This window comes from Papio anubis, chromosome 2 (assembly GCF_008728515.1).
Source record: "Papio anubis isolate 15944 chromosome 2, Panubis1.0, whole genome shotgun sequence".
Taxonomy (NCBI): domain Eukaryota; kingdom Metazoa; phylum Chordata; class Mammalia; order Primates; family Cercopithecidae; genus Papio; species Papio anubis.
The window spans coordinates 81,868,777-81,887,886 of NC_044977.1; the positions used below are offsets into that span (position 1 = coordinate 81,868,777).

Consider the following 19,110-nt stretch of genomic DNA (forward strand, 5'->3'; position numbering starts at 1 on the left):
AAGCAACCAGAGCTGGTGTGGTTAAGGCCCCAGCCATCACTTCACTCACTACCCACAGGACATGTTGGTGCCTCATGGACACTGGCCATCATGAGAAATGTCCTGATCAAATCACACCTCCCTCCAGCTTAATACTTTTCTACTTGCAATATTCCCTCAGTTCCCTCTAAAATATGAGGATGTTTCACTGAAAAAGGGGGTAAAACTCAATGCATGCTGTCTTTATACTGTTTGTAGTGCTAATGAACTTTAATGGGGAGAAGCTTGACTGCCTGATTCCAGTAGGGTTTGGGAATTATCTGTATATATCCATCAACTGCTACTTCATTTTCCTAAACTCCTGAGGGCACTGGGGTATCCTGAAGTCCTTGAGTCCCACCTGGCTGCACGTGACACAGCTTTGCAGGCAGGCAGGGTCTTAGAAGGTAGAGAGCACACTGTCAGGCTTTCTCTGCTCTATAAAAAATTAGCCACTGGACAGAATGACTGCTGTTTGGAGTCATGAGTCTCAGCATAGTAATGACCATGACTGGTCCGTGACCCTCCCATCAACCATGGAGAAAATAGGCTTCCAATTCTGAAATTACCCACCAGCCACAACAGCATTCACCCCCGAGGAGCCTGCACTGGTCCTCTTTGGGACCTCCCCTCCTTCCTCTCCTTTGCAGCTCTCCCTGAGCCCTTCTCCAGTCTGGACCCTATAGTGGTGTCAATGTGACTCTCACTCTCCTTCTGGAGTCTATGGACTTTCTCTATTCAGGGCTTCCAATCTCCAGCTCTGGCCATGCCACTTGCATTCTCCAGCTGTGGCTCATCCAGCCCTCAGGGCTGCAGCCTAATCATCTTGTACACTTTTCTCCTCACGCCCCAGGCAGACATTCTCCTCCCTGACTTCACTGAGAAGACTGAGGCATGACCTGTGAATACCCCCAATTTCCTCCCTTCTACTTTCCTCCCTGTCCCCACCAAATCCTACTGCTAGAAAGAGATGCATGGGTTTCCTCAAAGCTGGCACTGATAGCTGGGCTTTGGATGCTAACCCTTGGCTTTCTACCCCCCTGGCACCCCTGCCAGTCACCGTCTCTTTTGCATCTTCAAATTCCCCCTCTCTGCTCTGTCCTTCCTCTGCCTAAAATATAAGCAGGTTTTCCCCAACCCAAAAATCTCCCCTTCCCATGGCCCTCCAGGGCTAAGCCAAAACTGCTTGGTCACTAGGGTGAAACCCTCCCTTCTCTATGTGGGCTCTACTTTACAGATTCATAAATTAGAAAAACTGGAAGGCCCCCAGGGATCATTCAATCTGGCTCTGATTTCCAAAGATGGGACATTATGGCCCAAAGCCAACAGAGCTGGGTGAGGGACAGCTGGGAGTGGCAGCAAGGACCGCCAACTCAGGATGGTGCTCTTTGTACCATCTCGGTTTCTTGCCATCCCCACACACCGTCGAGTCCTTTCCTTAATTCACACAGGAAGGCACATCCTCCCATCACATGGGGTCCAGAGCAGCAGGCAGGATTTAAGGTCATTTCTGTTCATGCAGGCTCTACTAAAAAACAGGAGGCCTTACATTTTAAGTCAGGTCTGTTTTCCTCCCATGGCTAATGCTCCTGTGTCTTTAGTTGATCAAATTCTGCCATCAGTGAAGAAGGTGAGCTACCCAATTACCTCAGAAGTCCCTTCTAGCATTTGAGTGCTGTAAGCCTATGAATGCTGTTGCAATCCTTCATTAGAGACAGAGTTATTTTGTTCTCTGTAGTCATTACTACATTGCCCAGTTTCTGGCCAGCAGAACTCAAGACCTCTTGACCAACTAGAGACTACTGACCCTGACCTCTGGGTCCTGGGTCCCATTATCATCTATAGCCAGTTACCTGAATTATTGGAGTTGTTGTACTTCGCCGAATGCTCCTCACTATTTTCAAGAGCAGATCGTTTTGACTTCTTTAAGAATAAAAGAAAAGGGGGAGGAGGGAGAGGAAAGCAAAGAATAAACACAGTGAAGCTGGAAGTCAGAGTAAAAATATTTTTCAGGCATACCGTTAAACTAGCTACAGACAAGGTCATACTTAGCCCCATAACTTAATACAGTGAAGAAGCCCCAGTCAAAACTAAAGGGGGAAATTAAACAACAAATGCTGACTTTACTAGCTCAGGCCAATTGTTTCCTCCAATTACATACATTATGCCATGATCTGCCCAGCAAGCTAGGAAACTACATGGGCCATTTCTCTGCTGATTATCATATGGCTTTTTTTCTTTTCCAAAAAAAGCTGCACCCCAGTCATATGGAAATAGTCTTAGCTTTCAAGGAGATATAGCACAGCCATCTGTCATTAAATGGGCACCATTAACCTAGAGCTTTCTTCACATGTACTCAAGAACTCATGGAGGGAATGCAGAGAGACACCAGACTTACCTTTCGAGCTAAAATCTTTCTTTTCTTTCTTTCCTCCTCAGAGCCATGGTGTGACTGAGCTCTTGTCAGTCTTCGATGCTGGTGAATCTTTAAGAGACCATAAGATATAAGCATATCCCACAGAAGGCAGCTTCCTAATGAAAATCTTCTCCAACATGTTTTGGCAAACCACATTTTATTGGGATAAAAAAACTTTCCTTGCTCAGGCTGTCTACTTCCTGGCTCAGGTCTGGATGCCAGGTAGAGGAGTATGGCAGAGGAAGAGGTCCTTTCTCATGCCCCTGATGCCTTCCTGCCTTCCGCTCTTTTACAGAAGAAGAATGTGGTGAGATAGCATGGACCATGCATGCCCCCAACTACCACCAGCCAGCATGCCCTGATCAGAAACCCAGACTGCCCTTCCTGGACATGTTTGTTTCCCACATAGACTAAGCAGGACTGAGGGCAGGACTGTCAAGTATTCAGCTCTGCGGGGCAGCATTCAGCCTAAAGGCTGGCTGAAAGTAAGTATGCTTAAAATATTTGTGGAGTGAACAGTCAAATGTCAATCACTATAAAAACCACGGCAGAAGATGGGGACACTAAAAGGTAAAGAGGAACTGTTATCAATTTACCTGTTTCTGTTCTTCAATGAGTCTCTTCTCTATACATTCTTTGGCAATTCTCAATGCCTCTTTTAACTTTGTAGGGATCTGAAAGGGGAGAAAAGTACATCATCCATTGAAACAGGTGACTGGAGATACTCCCAAGTCCTGGAGTAAATGAAGGAGCAGGTGGTTATCAAGAGCCATTTGGAATAAAATCAGTTAAAGCTGTCCATTCAAATCCTACCCCAGCCACTTCTGGTATCCCTAACACACTCACTTCTCTAGCATTTTTTAGCAATGAACACATAAACTAAAACATAAATAAACATGATATGTTTCAAGTAATTCAAGTGATTCTCAAGGGCTGTAAATTGCCAAAACAATCTGAAAAGGAAAAACAAAGTTGAAGGCCTCATGTTTCCTGATTTTGAAACCTATTACATAGCTACAGTAATTAAAACAGTGTGGTACTGACATGCAGGCAGATACATAGACCAATGGAAAAGAAGAGAGAGCCCAGAAATAAACCCTTGTGGATATGGTCAAATAATCTTTGACAAGGGTTCCAAGAACATACAATGGGGGAAAGGACAGTATATTCAATAATGGTGCTGGGAAAATTGGATATCCACATACAAAAGAATGAAGTTGGACCCTTACCTTACACCATAAACAAAAATTAACTCAAAATGAATTCAAAACCTAAATAGAAGACCTAAAACTATAAAACTCCTAAAAGAAAAGACACAGGGGAAAAGCTTCATGACACTGGATTTGGCAGTGATTTCTTGGATATGCCACCAAAAGCCCAGGCAATAAAAGAAAAAATAATTAAACTTCACAATTTAAAACTTTGGTGCAGCTGGGCACGGTGGCTCACGCCTGTAATCCCAACACTTTGGGAGGCCGAGGTGGGTGGATCACTTGAGGTCAGAAGTTCGAGACCAATCTGGCCAACATGGCAAAACTCCATCTCTACTAAAGATACAAAAATTAGCCAGGTGTGGTGGTGCATGCCTGTAATCTACTCGGGAGGCTGAGGCAGGAAAATTGCTTGAACCTGGGAGGGTGGAGGTTGCAGTGAGCTGAGATTGTGCTGCTGCACTCCAGCCTAAGCAACAGAGCAAGACCCTATCTCCAAAAGAAAAAAAAGAAAAATAAATAAATAAATAAAACATTGGTGCAACAAAGAACAACGGAGTAAAAAGACAACTCAAGGAATGGGACATAGTATTTGCAAATCATAGGTCTGATAAGGGGTTAATATCCAGAATATATAAAGGAACTCCAACAACTCAACAACAAAATGTAAGTAACCCAATTAAAAAGAGGCAAAAGACATAGATATTTCTCTAAAGAAAATATACAAATGGCCAACAAACATATGAAAAGACACTCAATGTCTTTAGTCATTAGAGAAATGTAAATCAAAACCACAATGAGACATCACCTTACACCCATTAGGATAGCCACTATTAAAATAATAAGATAAGTATTGGTGAGAATGTGGAGCGACTGAAACCCTTGTACACTGCTGGTAGAAATGTAGAGTAGTAGAGCTGCTATGGAAAACAGTATGGAGGTGCCTCAAAAAACTACAAAATGGAACATGAGGAATTCCACTTCTGGGTATATATCCAAAAGAATCAAAAGCAGGATCTCAAAAAGATACTTGCACACTCATGTAAACTGTAGCATTATTCATGATAGACAAGAGATAAAAGCAGCCTAAATGTTCATCAACAGATGAACGGATAAACAAAGTGTGGCATATACGTACAATGGAATATTATTCAGCCTTAAAAAAAAGGAAATATTGTCACATGCTACAATATAGATGACCATTGAGGACATTATGCTAAGTGAAATAAATGATTCACAAAGGATAAATACTTATATAAGGTTTCTAGAGTAGTCAAGATCATAGAAACAAAGTACAATAGTGATTGCCAGGAGCTGTGAGGAGGGAGAAATGGAGAGTTATTATTCTACAGGTATAGAGTTTCAGGTTGCAAGCTCTAGAGATCTGTTATACAACAATGTGAAGATGGTTAACACCACTAAACTGTACACTTAAAAATGGTTCAGAGAGTAAATTTTATATTGTATTTTTTTATAAAAATTAAAAATTTTAAAATTAGGTCAGGCACAGTGGCTCGCACCTGTAATCCCAGCACTTTGGGAGGCCACTTGGGGCCAAGAGTTCAAGACTAGCCTGGGCAACATAGTGAGACCCTGTCTCTACAAAAAATTAAAAAATGAGCAGGGTGTGGTGGCATATGCCTGTTGTGCCAGCTACTCAACAGGCTGAGGCAGGAGGATCACCTGAGCCCAGGAGATTGAGGCTGCACTAAGCCCTGTCATTGCACCACTGCACTCCAGCCTGGCAACAAAAAATCGCCTACCTTAAAAAAAAAAAAATTAACATTAAAATTAAAAATTAAAAAAATTGGCTGGGTACAGTGGCTTATGCCTGTAATCCCAGTACTTTGGGAGGCCAAGGTGGTTGGATCACCTGAGGTCAGGAGTTCAAGACCAGCCTGACCAACATGATGAAACCCCATCTCTACTAAAAATACAAAAATTAGCCAGGCGTGGTGGCACATGCTTGTAATCCCAGCTGCTCGGGAGGCTGAAGCAGAATTGCTTGAACCTGGGAGGTGGAGGTTGAAGTGAGCCGAGATCACACCATTGTACTCCAGCCTGGGCGACAAGAGTGAGACTCTGTCTCAAAAGAAAAAAAAAATTTTTTTTAATTATATAAAGCTTATTGGAACATACACGAATCCAACCAGTTATTATTTTATAACTTCATAGATATTTTCTTTGTGAGAGATTTATGTTCTGAATTTTACAAGAGTAAACTTTCCAGCTTTCCCTGTTGGGAGACATTCCTAACAGCCCAGTTTGTTTCTGAGCCTATCATTTCTTTCTTGTTTTTTTTGAGACAGAGTCTCACTCTGTTCCCCAGGCTGGAGTGCAGTGGCATGATCTCAGCTCACTGCAACCTCTGCCTCCATCATTTCTTTTTTTTTGAGACAGGGTCTCACTTTGTTACCCAGGCTGGAGTGTAGTAGTGTGATCTCAGTTCACAGCAACCTCTGCCTCCTGTGTCCAAGCAATTCTCCTGCTTTAGCCTCCCAAGTAGCTGGGATTACAGGCACCTGCCACTAAGGCTGGCTAATTTTTGTATTTTTAGTGGAGATGGGGTTTTGCCATGTTGGCAAGACTGGTCTGGAACTCCTGACCTCAAATGATCCACCTGCCTCAGCCTCCCAAAGTGCTGGGATTACAGGCATGAGCCACCGCGCCTGGGCCATTTCTTAATTTATTAGCTTTTTAAACCATGAGCAGTCCAGTCCTGGAAAATAAGATCCCCAGATCATGCTGAACTTTCTGTCTTCATTATTCTGTAAAAATTTCAAAAAAAAAAAAAAAAAAAAGCTGTCAGTAGGTAATACAGTCACATAGTTTAAAATCCCAAAGGTATAAAAGGGCACATACACAGTGAAAAGTCTCCTACCTACATCCATGGAGGAAACCAATGTTACCAGTCTCCTGTATATCTTTCCAGAAAGTCAGTGTACATACAATAATTAATGTTGGATTTTAAAATCTTACTATCTTTGCTGCATAGGCTCTCTGGCTTAGGGGAAGAGCGAGGTCTAATACTAATTCCTGAATCCTAGAGGCCGGACTGTCAGGGTTGGAGGAGAATATATTTATTGACAAGGCTGAAGAAATTTCCTAAGATGTTTCAGTGAAGAAGATAATAATTTAAATGTTTTTTCTCTCCTACTGCAGATCCAAAGAAGCTATTACTGTCAGAATTCCTCTAACTTTCAAAACAGAACAGAGGAAAGCACCTCTCGCACTGACACAATCTTCTAACCCTTGGTTTTCTTTCTTTCTTTTCTTTTGTTTTCTAAATTTATTTTCATCCTAACAGTATTACATGTTCTTTTGGAATATAGAAAGGAGAGGGAGAATTACCTTTTATCCTCCCACCCAAATTACACTCACAGTGAGCACTGCCAAGAGCCATGGCCCAAACAAGGAGTTTCTGTAGATGGCTTCAGTTGTCTAATGACAACAGACATATATTACTCACCAATTTTACACATGAGTACGTGCAGACTCAAAGATTAAGTGCTTGCCCACAGGTCAGTAGCTCTCAACTGGGAGCAATTTTGTATACCACCCCCCAGGAGACATTTAGCAATGTCTGGAGACATTTTTGGTTGTCACAGTGCGGGAAAGGGGGCAAGGAGTATTGCTGGAATCTAGTGGTGAGGTCAGGGATGCTTCTTCACATCCTACCATGCACAGGCAACCCCCACAACAAAGAATCATCTGGCCCAAAATGTCAAATGCCGTGGCTGAAAAACCCTGCTGTAGATATCTTACTTTTAGATATCAAAAAAACAGAATGATATCTTACTTATAGAAAGATATCTTATCTTTCTATAATATTAGCTGTAGGTAACAGCTAATATTATAAGAACAAAGTAAGATATCATTCTGTTTTTTTGGGTTCCAAAGCCCACTCTCTTTCCATGACACATAATACCACTGCTTCCCAGGAGAAGACCTCCTTCCAGGCTTGTTTCTAGATAGGTATGTTGTTTTACACATATCTTATTTTTTTATACCTAAGAACAAATCTAAATCATTTTCCATATTACAACAATGTCTTTATCAATTTCACTTTGAATTATATTATCAAATAGATGTACCATAAATTATTAACCTAGCCCCTAGTTGTAGGACATTTAGATTGTTTCCAAACCTTCCCTATTATATATCTTTTCTTTTTTTGGCTAAAAATACAGCTAACTTTCAAAGTCAACTTAGTTATGTCACAAACCAAAAAACAATGTAATTGTCTTTACCTTAAACTGTGGTTTTTCAGAAGTGGTTAGTAAAACATCGCTGAATAATCTGTAAAGAAAAGAAACAAACAAAAATCTTTCTTGAACCAGGTGCACTCTCAGACTAGGATTAAAGCAGATTAAGACACTTTTAGCCCATGAGGTCTCCCTTCCCTGCACCACATCCTGCAGCCCCCGGCCCCATCCACCATTCCATGTTCACTAACAAATGCAAAGGGGTTTGCAAGTTACCCATTGTGACCCCCTTCCCACTGTGTTACTAGGGTATCTGGGACAGCTGTGTATTACAGGGGGTTTCCCTGCTATGGGCAATATTGCATTTTTAAGAAATTACTTTTGCGAATGCTAATTTGCAAAAATATCGCAAATAATATATGCAGTAGATATTTCTAAATAGAATAGTTTTCTGCTATTTTTCTTGCCTCAGAAGAGGATAAAATTTATTCTAGAGTTCAGTAACATAAAAATGTTCAAGTAGAAAGGAACTGTCCTGATTGGAATCTTAACAGGAAAGTAATTTTCTTCTAAGTATTTCTCATACTTCATTTTAAAAAGCAGTAGCTTTTGAAGTAAATCAATTCTCTCTTCAAAAATATGTTACTGGCCAGGCATGGTGGTTCATGTCTTGTAATCCCAGCACTCTGTGAGGCTGAGGCAGGGGGATCACTTGAGGTCAGGAGTTCGAGACCAGAGTGGGCAGTGTGGTGAAACCCCATCTCTACTAAAAATACAAAAATTAGCCAGGTGTGGTGGTGCATGCCTATAGTCCCAGCTACTTGGGAGGCTAAGGCAGGAGAATCCCTGGAACCCAGGAGGCAGAGGCTGCAGCGAGCCAAGATTGCACCACTGCACTCCAGCTTGGGCAACAGAGCAAGACTCCGTCTCAAAAAAAAAAAAATAAAAGGTATGTTATTACAAAAAAGTAAATTTAAACAGACACTGGGTCTACTTAGGGGGAGGGGTGGGGAGAGGAGCAGAAATAATAACTATTGTGTACTGGGCTTAATAGCTGGATGATGAAGTATGTACAACAAACCCCCATGACATGTGTTTACCTATGTAGCAAACTTTTGCATGTACTCACAAACTTAAAAGTTAAAAATAAAAATAATAAAAAATGATTTAAAAATTACCCATGTGACCCCAAAAAAGTATATTATTAAAAACAATAGCATGAGCCAGGTACAGTGGCTCACACCTGTAATCTCAGTACTTTGGGAGGCTGAGGCAGGCGGATCACCTGAGGTCAGGAGTTCAAGATCAGTCTGGACAACATGGTGAAACCCTGTTTCTACTAAAAATACAAAAATTAGCCAGGTATGGTGGTGTGCACCTGTAGTTCCAGCTACTCGGGAAGCTGAGGCAAGAGAATCACTTGAACCCGGGAGGCGGAGGTTGCAGTGAGCCAAGATCACGCCACTGCATTCCAGCCTGGGCAACAGAACGAGACTTTACCTTAAAAAAAAAAAAAAAAAGAAAAGAAGAGAAAAAAACAATAGCATGAACTGGGTGACTGGGCACAGTGGCATGCGCCTGTAGTCCCAGCTACTCCAGAGCTAGAGGTGGGAGGACCCTTTGAAATCAGGAGTTTAAGACCAGCCTGCATAACACAGCAAGACTCTCAAAAAGAAGGAGGGGGAGAAGGAAGGGAAGGGGGAGTGGGAGGGAAAGAAAAGAGGGGAGGGGAGTAGAGGGGAGCGGAGGGGAGGGGAGGGGAGAGGAGAGAGGGAGAGAGGGAGAGACGCAGAGAGGGAGAGAGGAAGAGAGGGAAAGAGGGAAAGCATGAACAACTCTGAACTGCTGGGTAAAACAGGTCAAAGAATAGAAATGGTTGCTTGGGTAGCACCCAAACAGCTATAAGTGAGTCTTTCTTTGAATATGCCTCCTGCCCCTCCCCTACTTTTTAAAGAGATGGAGTTTTGTTATGTTGTTCAGGCTGCCCTGGAAGTCCTGGGCTCAATCAATCCTCCCACCTTGGCCTCCTGAGTAGCTAGAACTATAGGCATGTGCCAGTATGTCTGGCTGAATATCCTGCACCCCCACTTTGTTTTATTTTTTTTTTTATTTTTTTGAGACGGAGTCTCGCTCTGTCGCCCAGGCTGGAGTGCAGTGGCACACTCCAGAGCAAGCTCCGCCTCCTGGGTAGCTGGGACTACAGACACCCGTCACCACTCCCGGCTAATTTTTTGTATTTTTAGTAGAGACAGGGTTTCACCGTGTTAGCCAGGATGGTCTCGATCTCCTGACCTCGTGATCCGCCCGCCTTGGCCTCCTAAAGTGCTGGGATTACAGGCGTGAGCCACCATGCCCACCCCTCACTTTGTTTTATTTTTGAGACAGGGTCTCACTCTGTCATCTAGGCTGGAGTGCAGTGCGCATTCACGGCTCACTGCAAACTCAAATTCCTAGGCTCAAGCGATTCTACCACCTCAGCCTTCCAAGTAGCTGGGATTATTACGTGGTGCACAGCACCATGCCTAGCTAATTTTGTTGTTGTATTTTTTGTAGAGAGAGGGTTTTGCCATGTTGGCCAAGCTGGTCTTCAACTCCTGAGCTCAAGTGATCCACCCGCCTCAGCCTCCCAAACTGCTGGGATTACAGGTGTGAGCCACCGCGCCCAGCTACATTACTCTTTTTTAAAGATGGGAACTTCATCACAAGCAGAAATGACAGGATTAGCTTTCCCCACAGGGCTCCTCAGGGCCCTGTCTCTCCCTCAGCCACACATCTGTTTACTTCCAGAGGACACATTTTAATTGAAAATGGTTTACACCTGTCCAAGAGCTCTTTTCATGGCTGAAGCCCACATGGTAGAAAGACTTAGGTGAAGAAAAAATGTTTGGATTCACTTAAGGACTGGAAGACTGGAGAAAGATGTAAGAACTTTGGAATGGGGAATGTAAACGCAAACTAGAGTAAATTAACCTGTACACAGGCTATTTCCTAAGTACAAGTGCATTTTGCTAGAAAAGTTTGTGTGAAAGTTGTTTTCCAAACTGGGTCTGTTTTTCCACATGCACATTGTTTGTTTTGTTTTGAGATGGAGTCTCGCTCTGTCGCCCAAGCTGGAGTGCAGTGGTGAGATCTTGGCTCACTGCAACCTCTGCCTCCCCAGTTCAAGTGATTCTTCTGCCTCAGTCTCCCGAGCAGCTGGGATATCAGGAGTGTGCCACCACACCCAGCTAATTTTTTATATTTTCTTAGTAGAGACAGGGTTTCACCACACGTTGGCCAGGATGGTCTCGAACTCCTGACCTCAAGTGATCCACCTGCCTCAGCCTCCCAAAGTACTGGGATTACAGGTGTGAGCCACTGCCCGGCCCACATTATTACATTATTATTAATGGTTGTTGGTTTGGCAACAGATGCTTCAGTGTCTGTGGAACAGTAGAATGTCACATCCACGGTGCAGGGGCTTGGTTTCCTCTTTTCATTACAGTGCCTAGGACAGCAGCTGGCCTCCAAAAGGCCCTATGTAAACACTTGTGGAAAGAATGAACCAGGAACCTGAAGTTATCTCTGCCTTCTCTGAACTCTGGCTGCATGCATTTCAAGCCGTCCCCCCTGCCTTGTTTCCCCATATTATTGTTTCCAGAGTATATCTGTTATACAATAAGCTGATGCAGACAAAGCACCAGATACACTGCATGGTGTGTGATGTTCAAAAAATATCAGCTGGTTCAGCAGTAAGCATAACTAACACTTAATGAACACATATTAAGTGCCGGGTCCCTACTGGGAATCACCTTATTAAATCCTCCCAACTACCTTCTGAGGTGGGAACTGTTATTATCATTCCCATTTCACAGTTCACAAAACTCTACTTCCAAAGGTTAAGAAACTTGTCCAAGGTCACCCAGGTAGAAGTGGTGAAGCTGGAATCCACCTCCAGGTCTGTCTGACCCCAAGCACACCCTTCTTAACCACTCTGCTGCCTTTCCATGAAAGAACAGAAAATGCAACTGAAGGGAAGGCCCCAAAGCACTATTTCAGCTGCCCTGGTTATCTATGCATAACCCAGTTTCAAAGAAAATGTCTTCTGAGCTCCAAGACCTTAGAACAGTGCCTGGTACGTGCTAGAGTTTAATAAATAGTACCCAGTCAGTAAATTCACAAGCAAAAGCATGGGTGGTCAGAGACACGTTACCCTCCTCCTGGAGGGCAGACCCTTCAAGGCCCTGTGACTTGTGAACTATGCACAGCTGGGGGCCAACTGGTTTGCTGATGCAGGGTCAGAACAGAGCCACTTGAGAGGGCCCTCCTTCAGTATTTCCTAAGCTGGGGGCTGCGACATGTACACACACCCAATGCTAATGTACGTACACACAATGCTAACATTGAGTGAGGAGATACACATGAAAATGACACAGATGTTAAAGGGCAGCCATCAGACCAGGAGAGCAGAGAGGTCACAAACAAAGGGTCAAGACATCATGCTGCAAGTGCCCATCAGCAAGCAGGCCACGCCAACTCTGCAGGGACCGCAAGAGTCTTTACTATAGTACCAGGTGCTTGGACACAGTGGTCTGGTGTTCAACATAGTTATCAAGATTACAACCAACGCATATGATTGACTTACGGCATCTGTAAGAGCCGGGAGACGGTAGGCATGCCATTTTTACAGGCTTCACAAGACAGCGTAGACTCCAACACGGCCACTTGAAATGAACAGATACACATTTTAGTTCCACAGAACACGCTGGCAAATCCACTTGCTGATGAAAAGTTTGACACCACTTTGCAATAACTGTCTGCGGGCTGATCAGGACAGTGTCAAAACTCTTCACACACAGACAGATGGCATACGTGGGGTGGGGGAATGTTGGCAACATTGGCATTACCGATGACTCAAAAGAAATGGTTTAGCAACTACATGCTGACAGAAAGCTAAACATATTTCAAAGATAATTGGAGGAAGGATTCAAGATACCATTCATAAAAGTGTTTGTTCTCTTAAAAGAGATGTAAACACTACACAGAAGTAAAATTCTGAACTTGAAAGACATTTTGCTGCTTGCCTGCTTTTCATCAAAACCAGCACACAAAATGCCAATTGTTGATATCTCATCATCCAACATCTTGGATGCTATTAACAGGAGCAGCCAGATTTTTCTACCCACAGGTCACTGTTCAGCTTCAGAGGTTCAAATTCAACACAATAGTCCCAGGGCCTGTTCTCTTGAATTGCCTCTTTTGACACAGTAACGCTTGGTGAAGGGTGGACTTGCGTATCTCCAAGGCACAGGGGTCCAAGAGCTACCCTGCCTTCCCCTCTCTCTGCTCCAGCTGTGAGTGCCAGCCTGGCTGTGGAGGGGATGAAAGGGTCCTGGATGAGTCTGTACCAGTTCCTGCATCCCTCCTTCCTAAAGGTGCTCTCACTTGTCCTCCAGCTCCCCTTGGCCCCCGCAAGCAATGCTGTAAGAGCTCCTGGATCCAATTTGTCTGGGTGTCTGCATTCCTGCCTGCCTGCCCTAGGTCTGGGCCTGCTAGGCTCTTATCTACTAGGCTTCCGGTCTATGGCTTGCTTGTTTTGTTTTTGTTCGAGGCAGAGTCTTGCTGTGTCGCCCAGGCTGGACTGCACTGGCACAATCTCAGCTCACTGCAACCTCCACCTAACAAGAGGAGGGTTCAAGCAATTCTCGTGCCTCAGTCTCCCAAAAAGCTGGGATTACAGGCATACACCTCCATGCCCAACTAATTTCTGTATTTTTAGTAGAGATGGGATTTCATTATGTTGGCCAGGCTGGTCTCGAACTCCTGACCTCATATGATCCACCCGCCTCAGCCTTCCAAAGTGCTGGGATTACAGGTGTGAGCCACCATGCCTGGCCTCTCTTGTTTCTTACAAGTCTCACTTCAGCCTTGACCTGATGTCTGACGCCTGCCTGAGTCCTCGAAACTGGCTTCAAGTTGCCTGGCTCTGGCTTCTGCATCACACTCATGCAGGCCATACTTCTCTTTACATTCTTCTGCTTCCAAAGCTCTAAAGCATTTTACGAAAAGTTCCCAGAAATTTCAGATAGCCTGACAAATGGACAAGCCACCTGAATTTTCACAGAAGTGTATTTAAATAAACTACTCAAATTTGGTCTACTTTTAAATTGGGTAAGAATTTCTGGCTGTGGAGGACAGCAACTTCCTCTGGGTCTTTCCTGGACTCTGGAAAGGGGATGCGTGGCTCTGCACACTACCAGGGCCCAGAAGACCCTTCCCAACCCCATACTGACCCACAGCCATGGACGGGGCAGGAGGGAAGGAGTCCACAGGCACCGAGTCTGGTGGTCGTCCATAAGTCATTTCATACAGTAAGTGGCCAAAGCAGTGGACATCCACACTTTCCAATGTCTGTGGAAGAAACAGCAGCAGTGCATTCACCCTTCACTTTGGCTTTGTGGACCCCCATGCTCCTGCCCCAAGCCTCCTCTGAGAAACAAAGCCCAGGGACAGACCTGCTCCTCATTGGTAATGTAAATACAACTCCAAAGCCTTTTGTAAAACCTCATGAGGTATCCCAAAGGTCTTGGTCCGACCCTCCACAGTTTTCCAATCAGTGAGTCCACCTCCCTGCTTACCCAACCGCCATTTCAACTCAGCCTCCCAGAGATTCAGCAATGCTCTGAGGGCTGATGGGCAAGGACTGTCCCAACTGTACCTTTCACTACTTGGTGCATATTTCCTACACGAGCAGATCATGGGGTAACTGACACCTAAAACTGAACGTGCTATTTCAATACTTTAGCAACTTACATTGATTTTCCTGAATTGTGAAAAATAAGATCGGTAGAAGGCAGGCAGGCCCAATAAGGAATTCTCGAGGTCTAGCAGCCGGCAAGTGTCCCCATCGAGCATCACGTTGGAGGTGTGAAGATGCCCATAAGGGAATCCCTTGTCATGAAGAAACTTCAGTACCTATTAAAGCATATGGGAAAGTTACATTTTCCCCCCAACTCATTCAGATATAAGACAAGTTAAACTTTGTTTTTTAGTCAATATATTTTGAAGCAAAACCAAACAGGTCACTGGGAAGATTCCTGAAGAAAAATGGCACCTCTACCCATTTGTTTGGAAAAGGAAGTGAAGCTGAATACTTTCCAGTTTTGAGGCTGTGAGATGCAACATCAGTTCTTTCTTTCCCCAAAAGAATAGAGAATCAGCCTGCATATGCTTGGAATTAATAACTCTGACGCCAAAAGGCTCTGCTTTAAGCACTTTCTGATTCCAATCGGCCAGCTCTCTTCAGGGCAAAGTCTTGATCCTCCTGCATAGATGAGTGAGGCTATCATATAAGTGCTTCTGCCAGTAATTCAGAAAAAGGGGTTGAACTAGAAAACATCTCTAGTTCAGTCTCTCCTCCAAATATATTTAGCTGTTTATTAATAGGAACACACAACAGGATCCCAGAAAAAGCAGTAAATCTTTTAGCTGCCATGTAAATAATCAGTGGCTTACCCAGTAAGGGAGATGCCTAGATATAGCCCTGCAATGTCCTGGTGAACTAGAGCAGTGATAGCCAACTGGGGTGCCCAGAGTAATTCACTAAGGACTAGAAGAAAATATTACAACTTCTCTTCCTAGTTGTTTTTAAAAATATTATTTTTTTAACTTATAATATACAAAATATATTACTAGTATGCTCTCTCCATCCAAAAAAATATAATATATATACACACATACACATACATGTATGTGTGTAGTAGTACACACATATAATTTATAGTTAAATAGACGTAACATTGGGATATTAAATTGGTTATTACTGATAAGGTTGCATAATCCCAGAAGCTTGGAGAATACTGATCTAGAGGGTGATGTTGGAAAGGCTTCTTACTGTTGGTTATACTTCTGCAAGGGAGCCATATGGCTATGTATACGACATAACAAAATAAAAAATCTTGGCACAGGGATAAAAAGCAACCAAAGATAATATAAAGGTTGGTATTCACACAGTAAAGTTCTTAAAACTCAGACACTAAATTGCAATAGCTAAAGCTTTAAGAATTTTGTAGACCTAAGTGACTGTTGCCTTAGTCTCAAATATTTGCTTGTTGAGGCAAAATATGACAATGCAATCAGTTTATAAGTAATCAGACAACTTAAGTGATTTTGGATATGACTTAAGAACTTTTCCAGGTGAATAATGCAATTTTGGATGAAATTTGAATGCAACTTAAACAAAAGTACCTCTTACCTCTAATATTTGCCGTCCATATGTTTTTATTTGCTGGAGTTCCAGGCCCTGAATCTTCTTAGGGTTGCAGTACTTCTTTAGAAATGGGTCTTTTGGTTTTGCCTTTGGAAAAGAACAAAGAACACATAAGAAAGCAGTAGAGGTGCCAATATCTGCACACAGACTCCCTGACCAGGCAGGATTCTACAGAGGCTAGGGGTGCCAGAGATGGCCAGCTGCAAGATGTGAGTTTTTAAAATACAACAGTCTGTGTTGTTGATAGAAAGAGGCTGACCCAGATTCCATCCCTTCTCTAGCCCAGTGAAGACGTGCCTGGTCTTACCCTTAGCAGACCCCAAAGTCTTGCACATTGTTCGAATTCTTCAGTACTGCTTTGTTAAGTGCAAAACACAAACTTAAAAACTGACCTAAGAGAGCAGCTTGCAATGTAATGGACATAATTATTAAATGTTCAACCTTTCCTCACGTGGGAAAAGGAATGGTCTTTAACCAAACTAGGTAGAGTTTTTATTGCATGAATAAAAATAAATTCCAAATAAAATCGAAACTAACATCAAATCCTCAGGGCCTAGCCTCTGGAGTCTTAGAGACTAAGTATCAATAACAGGTTCTAAAGGAACTTGAGAATTCCTTATGACCATGAACTTGCACAGGTACCTTGTAGATCAGATCCTTCAACGTTCCCTTCTCATTAAACATCCTAATTAGCAATGCTGAGGATTCATTAGCTGTGGCAAAGGTAACTCGATAGATGTAAGGGTGCTGTCAAAACAAAAAAGAAATTCACATTGATTTGTATCAGGATCTAGGTCCTTCTAAATCCAGAATCTGGTTATGCAGAGTCAAGTACTACTGTGGTGGTGCAGTTGCATATGAATGTAGTGATATTCCCTGAACACATGGCATTTTCAAGTCATTCGGTGACCAGCTAGTTCCTCCTTCTTCAGATGGAGGAAGGGACATAAACTGTAGGAACAAAGGAAAACAGGAAACAGATAATGGATGTGGTAAACTCTACAAGTGAAGGGGTCCTCTTTGGTGTGTGCACTCTCACGGCTCAGGCAAAAGTGTGGTGGAAGACAGAGAATGTCCAAGTTTTGAGGATAACAGTGTTAATATCCTGTCTCTGTAAGTCAGTAAAGAATATAGCCAAATCTCAGAACTGCCAAATGGAGACCAGGATCAATGTGTCTTCGCTCACAGCTTTGCCTAACATTCCGCACTGCTGTTTGGGTGCCAAGCCAAGAAGCATGATAGCCAGAAAACAGGCAAAAGTAGCATCTTCTGGAATCTCAGCCCTTTCCACAGTAGCTGGCATGAATCTTCCTACCCTTCTATAGAATTCTGCAACATAAAGATTCACAGTGTCCTCCTCAGATGAGGAAACTGACATTAAGCAACTAGGGTGGAGAAAAGACAAATTATTTAATGTGTGAAAGGAAAGTGCTTTTTCCCTGGAATTCTGGTTACATGAAACAAACCGGGTCTAGACAGGTATTACAATGCTCATTAGCTCAAAGGAGTATCATGAAAATTTAAACCCATGGGAGCTGAGCTATGCAGGGATTTTGGAGGCTGGCATGCAGTAGGTTGGCGGGTAGAAAGGTACCCCCAGGAAAATACAGTAATTGATCATGAAGTTCTCCTGATCATCACATCAGAATGGTTGCTGCTGACTTTTTAACAGCTTTGTTGAGATATAATTCACATGCCATTACTATTCACACATTTAAACTGTACAAGTCAATGATTTTCAGTATATTCAGTTATGTAACTATCATACAATCCAATTATAGAACATTTTCAACACCCCAAAAAGAAACACAATGGGTAGAATAAAAATCCTTGAGTACATACTCATACAAATTTTTTAAACAGGGAGAAGAGAAGCTCTTTAGAGTAGAATGCCAACTAATAAATAAATACAGAAGAAATAATACAGTTAGAAAATCACATTAAATGCTAAAATGCTAGTGGGCTTGATAAAGAACAGAATATGTAGTCTCACAATTATCTCCTTACACACTGGTTATTAATTACAGGTATTTATCTTAAGAAATTAAGGATGGGTATAATGTTTAGCACAAATTGTTCACTATGGCTTTTTTCTTTTTTAAAAAATAAGAGCAAAAAGCTGGAGGTGATCTAAATGTCAATGGAAGATTGAGTAAACTAAGGTATAGCCAATGATAATTCTATACAGCCCATAATAATGATGCTATATTTATTGACAACCAAAGATGCTCATGGTTTGACAACTAAAGATGCTCATGGTACACCATTAATGAAAAAAAATCAGGTTTTAAAGCACTACATATATAATTTACTTTTTTTATCACAAAAATTCTTAAAAAGTAACAACTGAACATTTTGGTTCTGTCAGGCCTCTGAGCCCAAGCCAAACCATCGCATCCCCTGTGACTTGCATGTATAGGCCCAGATGGCCTGAAGTAACTGAAGAATCACAAAAGAAGTGCAAATGCCCTGCCTCGCCTTAACGGATGACATTCCACCACAAAAGAAGTGAAAATGGCCGGTCCTTGCCTTAAGCGAGGATATTATCTTGTGAAATTCCTTTTCCTGGCTCATCCCGGCTCAAAAAGCTCCCCGACTGAGCACCTTGTGACCCCCACTCCTGCCTGCCAGAGAACAACCCCCCTTTGACTGTAATTTTCCTTTACCTACCCAAATTCTATAAAACGGCCCCACCCTTATCTCCCTTTGCTGACTCTCTTTTCGGACTCAGCCCACCTGCACCCAGGTGAAATAAACAGCCATGTTGCTCACACAAAGCCTGTTTGGTGGTCTCTTCACACGGACGCGCATGACAGGTTCATACTTCTGGTTGATTGGGATTACAGGTAAGTTTTATTTTCTTGTTTTTGCTTATCTGTCTTCTGACTTTGCTACAATTAATAACCATTTATATGTGCTATCTTTTTTAAAAGAAGCACATCTAGTCAAAGAAATTTAGGGCCAGGTGCTGTGGCTCACACTTGTAATCCCAGCACTTTGGGAGGCTGAGGC

At 42.8% G+C, this 19,110-nt stretch overlaps 1 protein-coding gene across 26 annotated transcripts in view; it reads right to left on the bottom strand.

The window, feature by feature from the left end:
• Positions 1-19,110, bottom strand: part of PXK (PX domain containing serine/threonine kinase like) — a 97,989-nt gene that overhangs the window by 14,594 nt on the left and 64,285 nt on the right. For 13 of the 26 annotated variants that reach the window (XM_031663234.1, XM_031663233.1, XM_031663241.1 and 10 more), the window contains 10 exons: positions 16,741-16,845; positions 16,084-16,185; positions 14,643-14,804; positions 14,123-14,240; positions 12,475-12,553; positions 7,896-7,944; positions 7,027-7,086; positions 3,031-3,108; positions 2,417-2,503; positions 1,872-1,941 (listed from right to left, as the gene is read on the bottom strand). In XM_031663234.1, coding sequence (XP_031519094.1) covers positions 1,872-1,941; positions 2,417-2,503; positions 3,031-3,108; positions 7,027-7,086; positions 7,896-7,944; positions 12,475-12,553; positions 14,123-14,240; positions 14,643-14,804; positions 16,084-16,185; positions 16,741-16,845 — 910 coding nt within the window. The remainder of the gene's footprint in view (positions 1-1,871; positions 1,942-2,416; positions 2,504-3,030; positions 3,109-7,026; positions 7,087-7,895; positions 7,945-12,474; positions 12,554-14,122; positions 14,241-14,642; positions 14,805-16,083; positions 16,186-16,740; positions 16,846-19,110) is intronic. The other 13 variants (XM_017955345.1, XM_009200452.2, XM_021934285.1 and 10 more) reach the window with 1 other exon arrangement.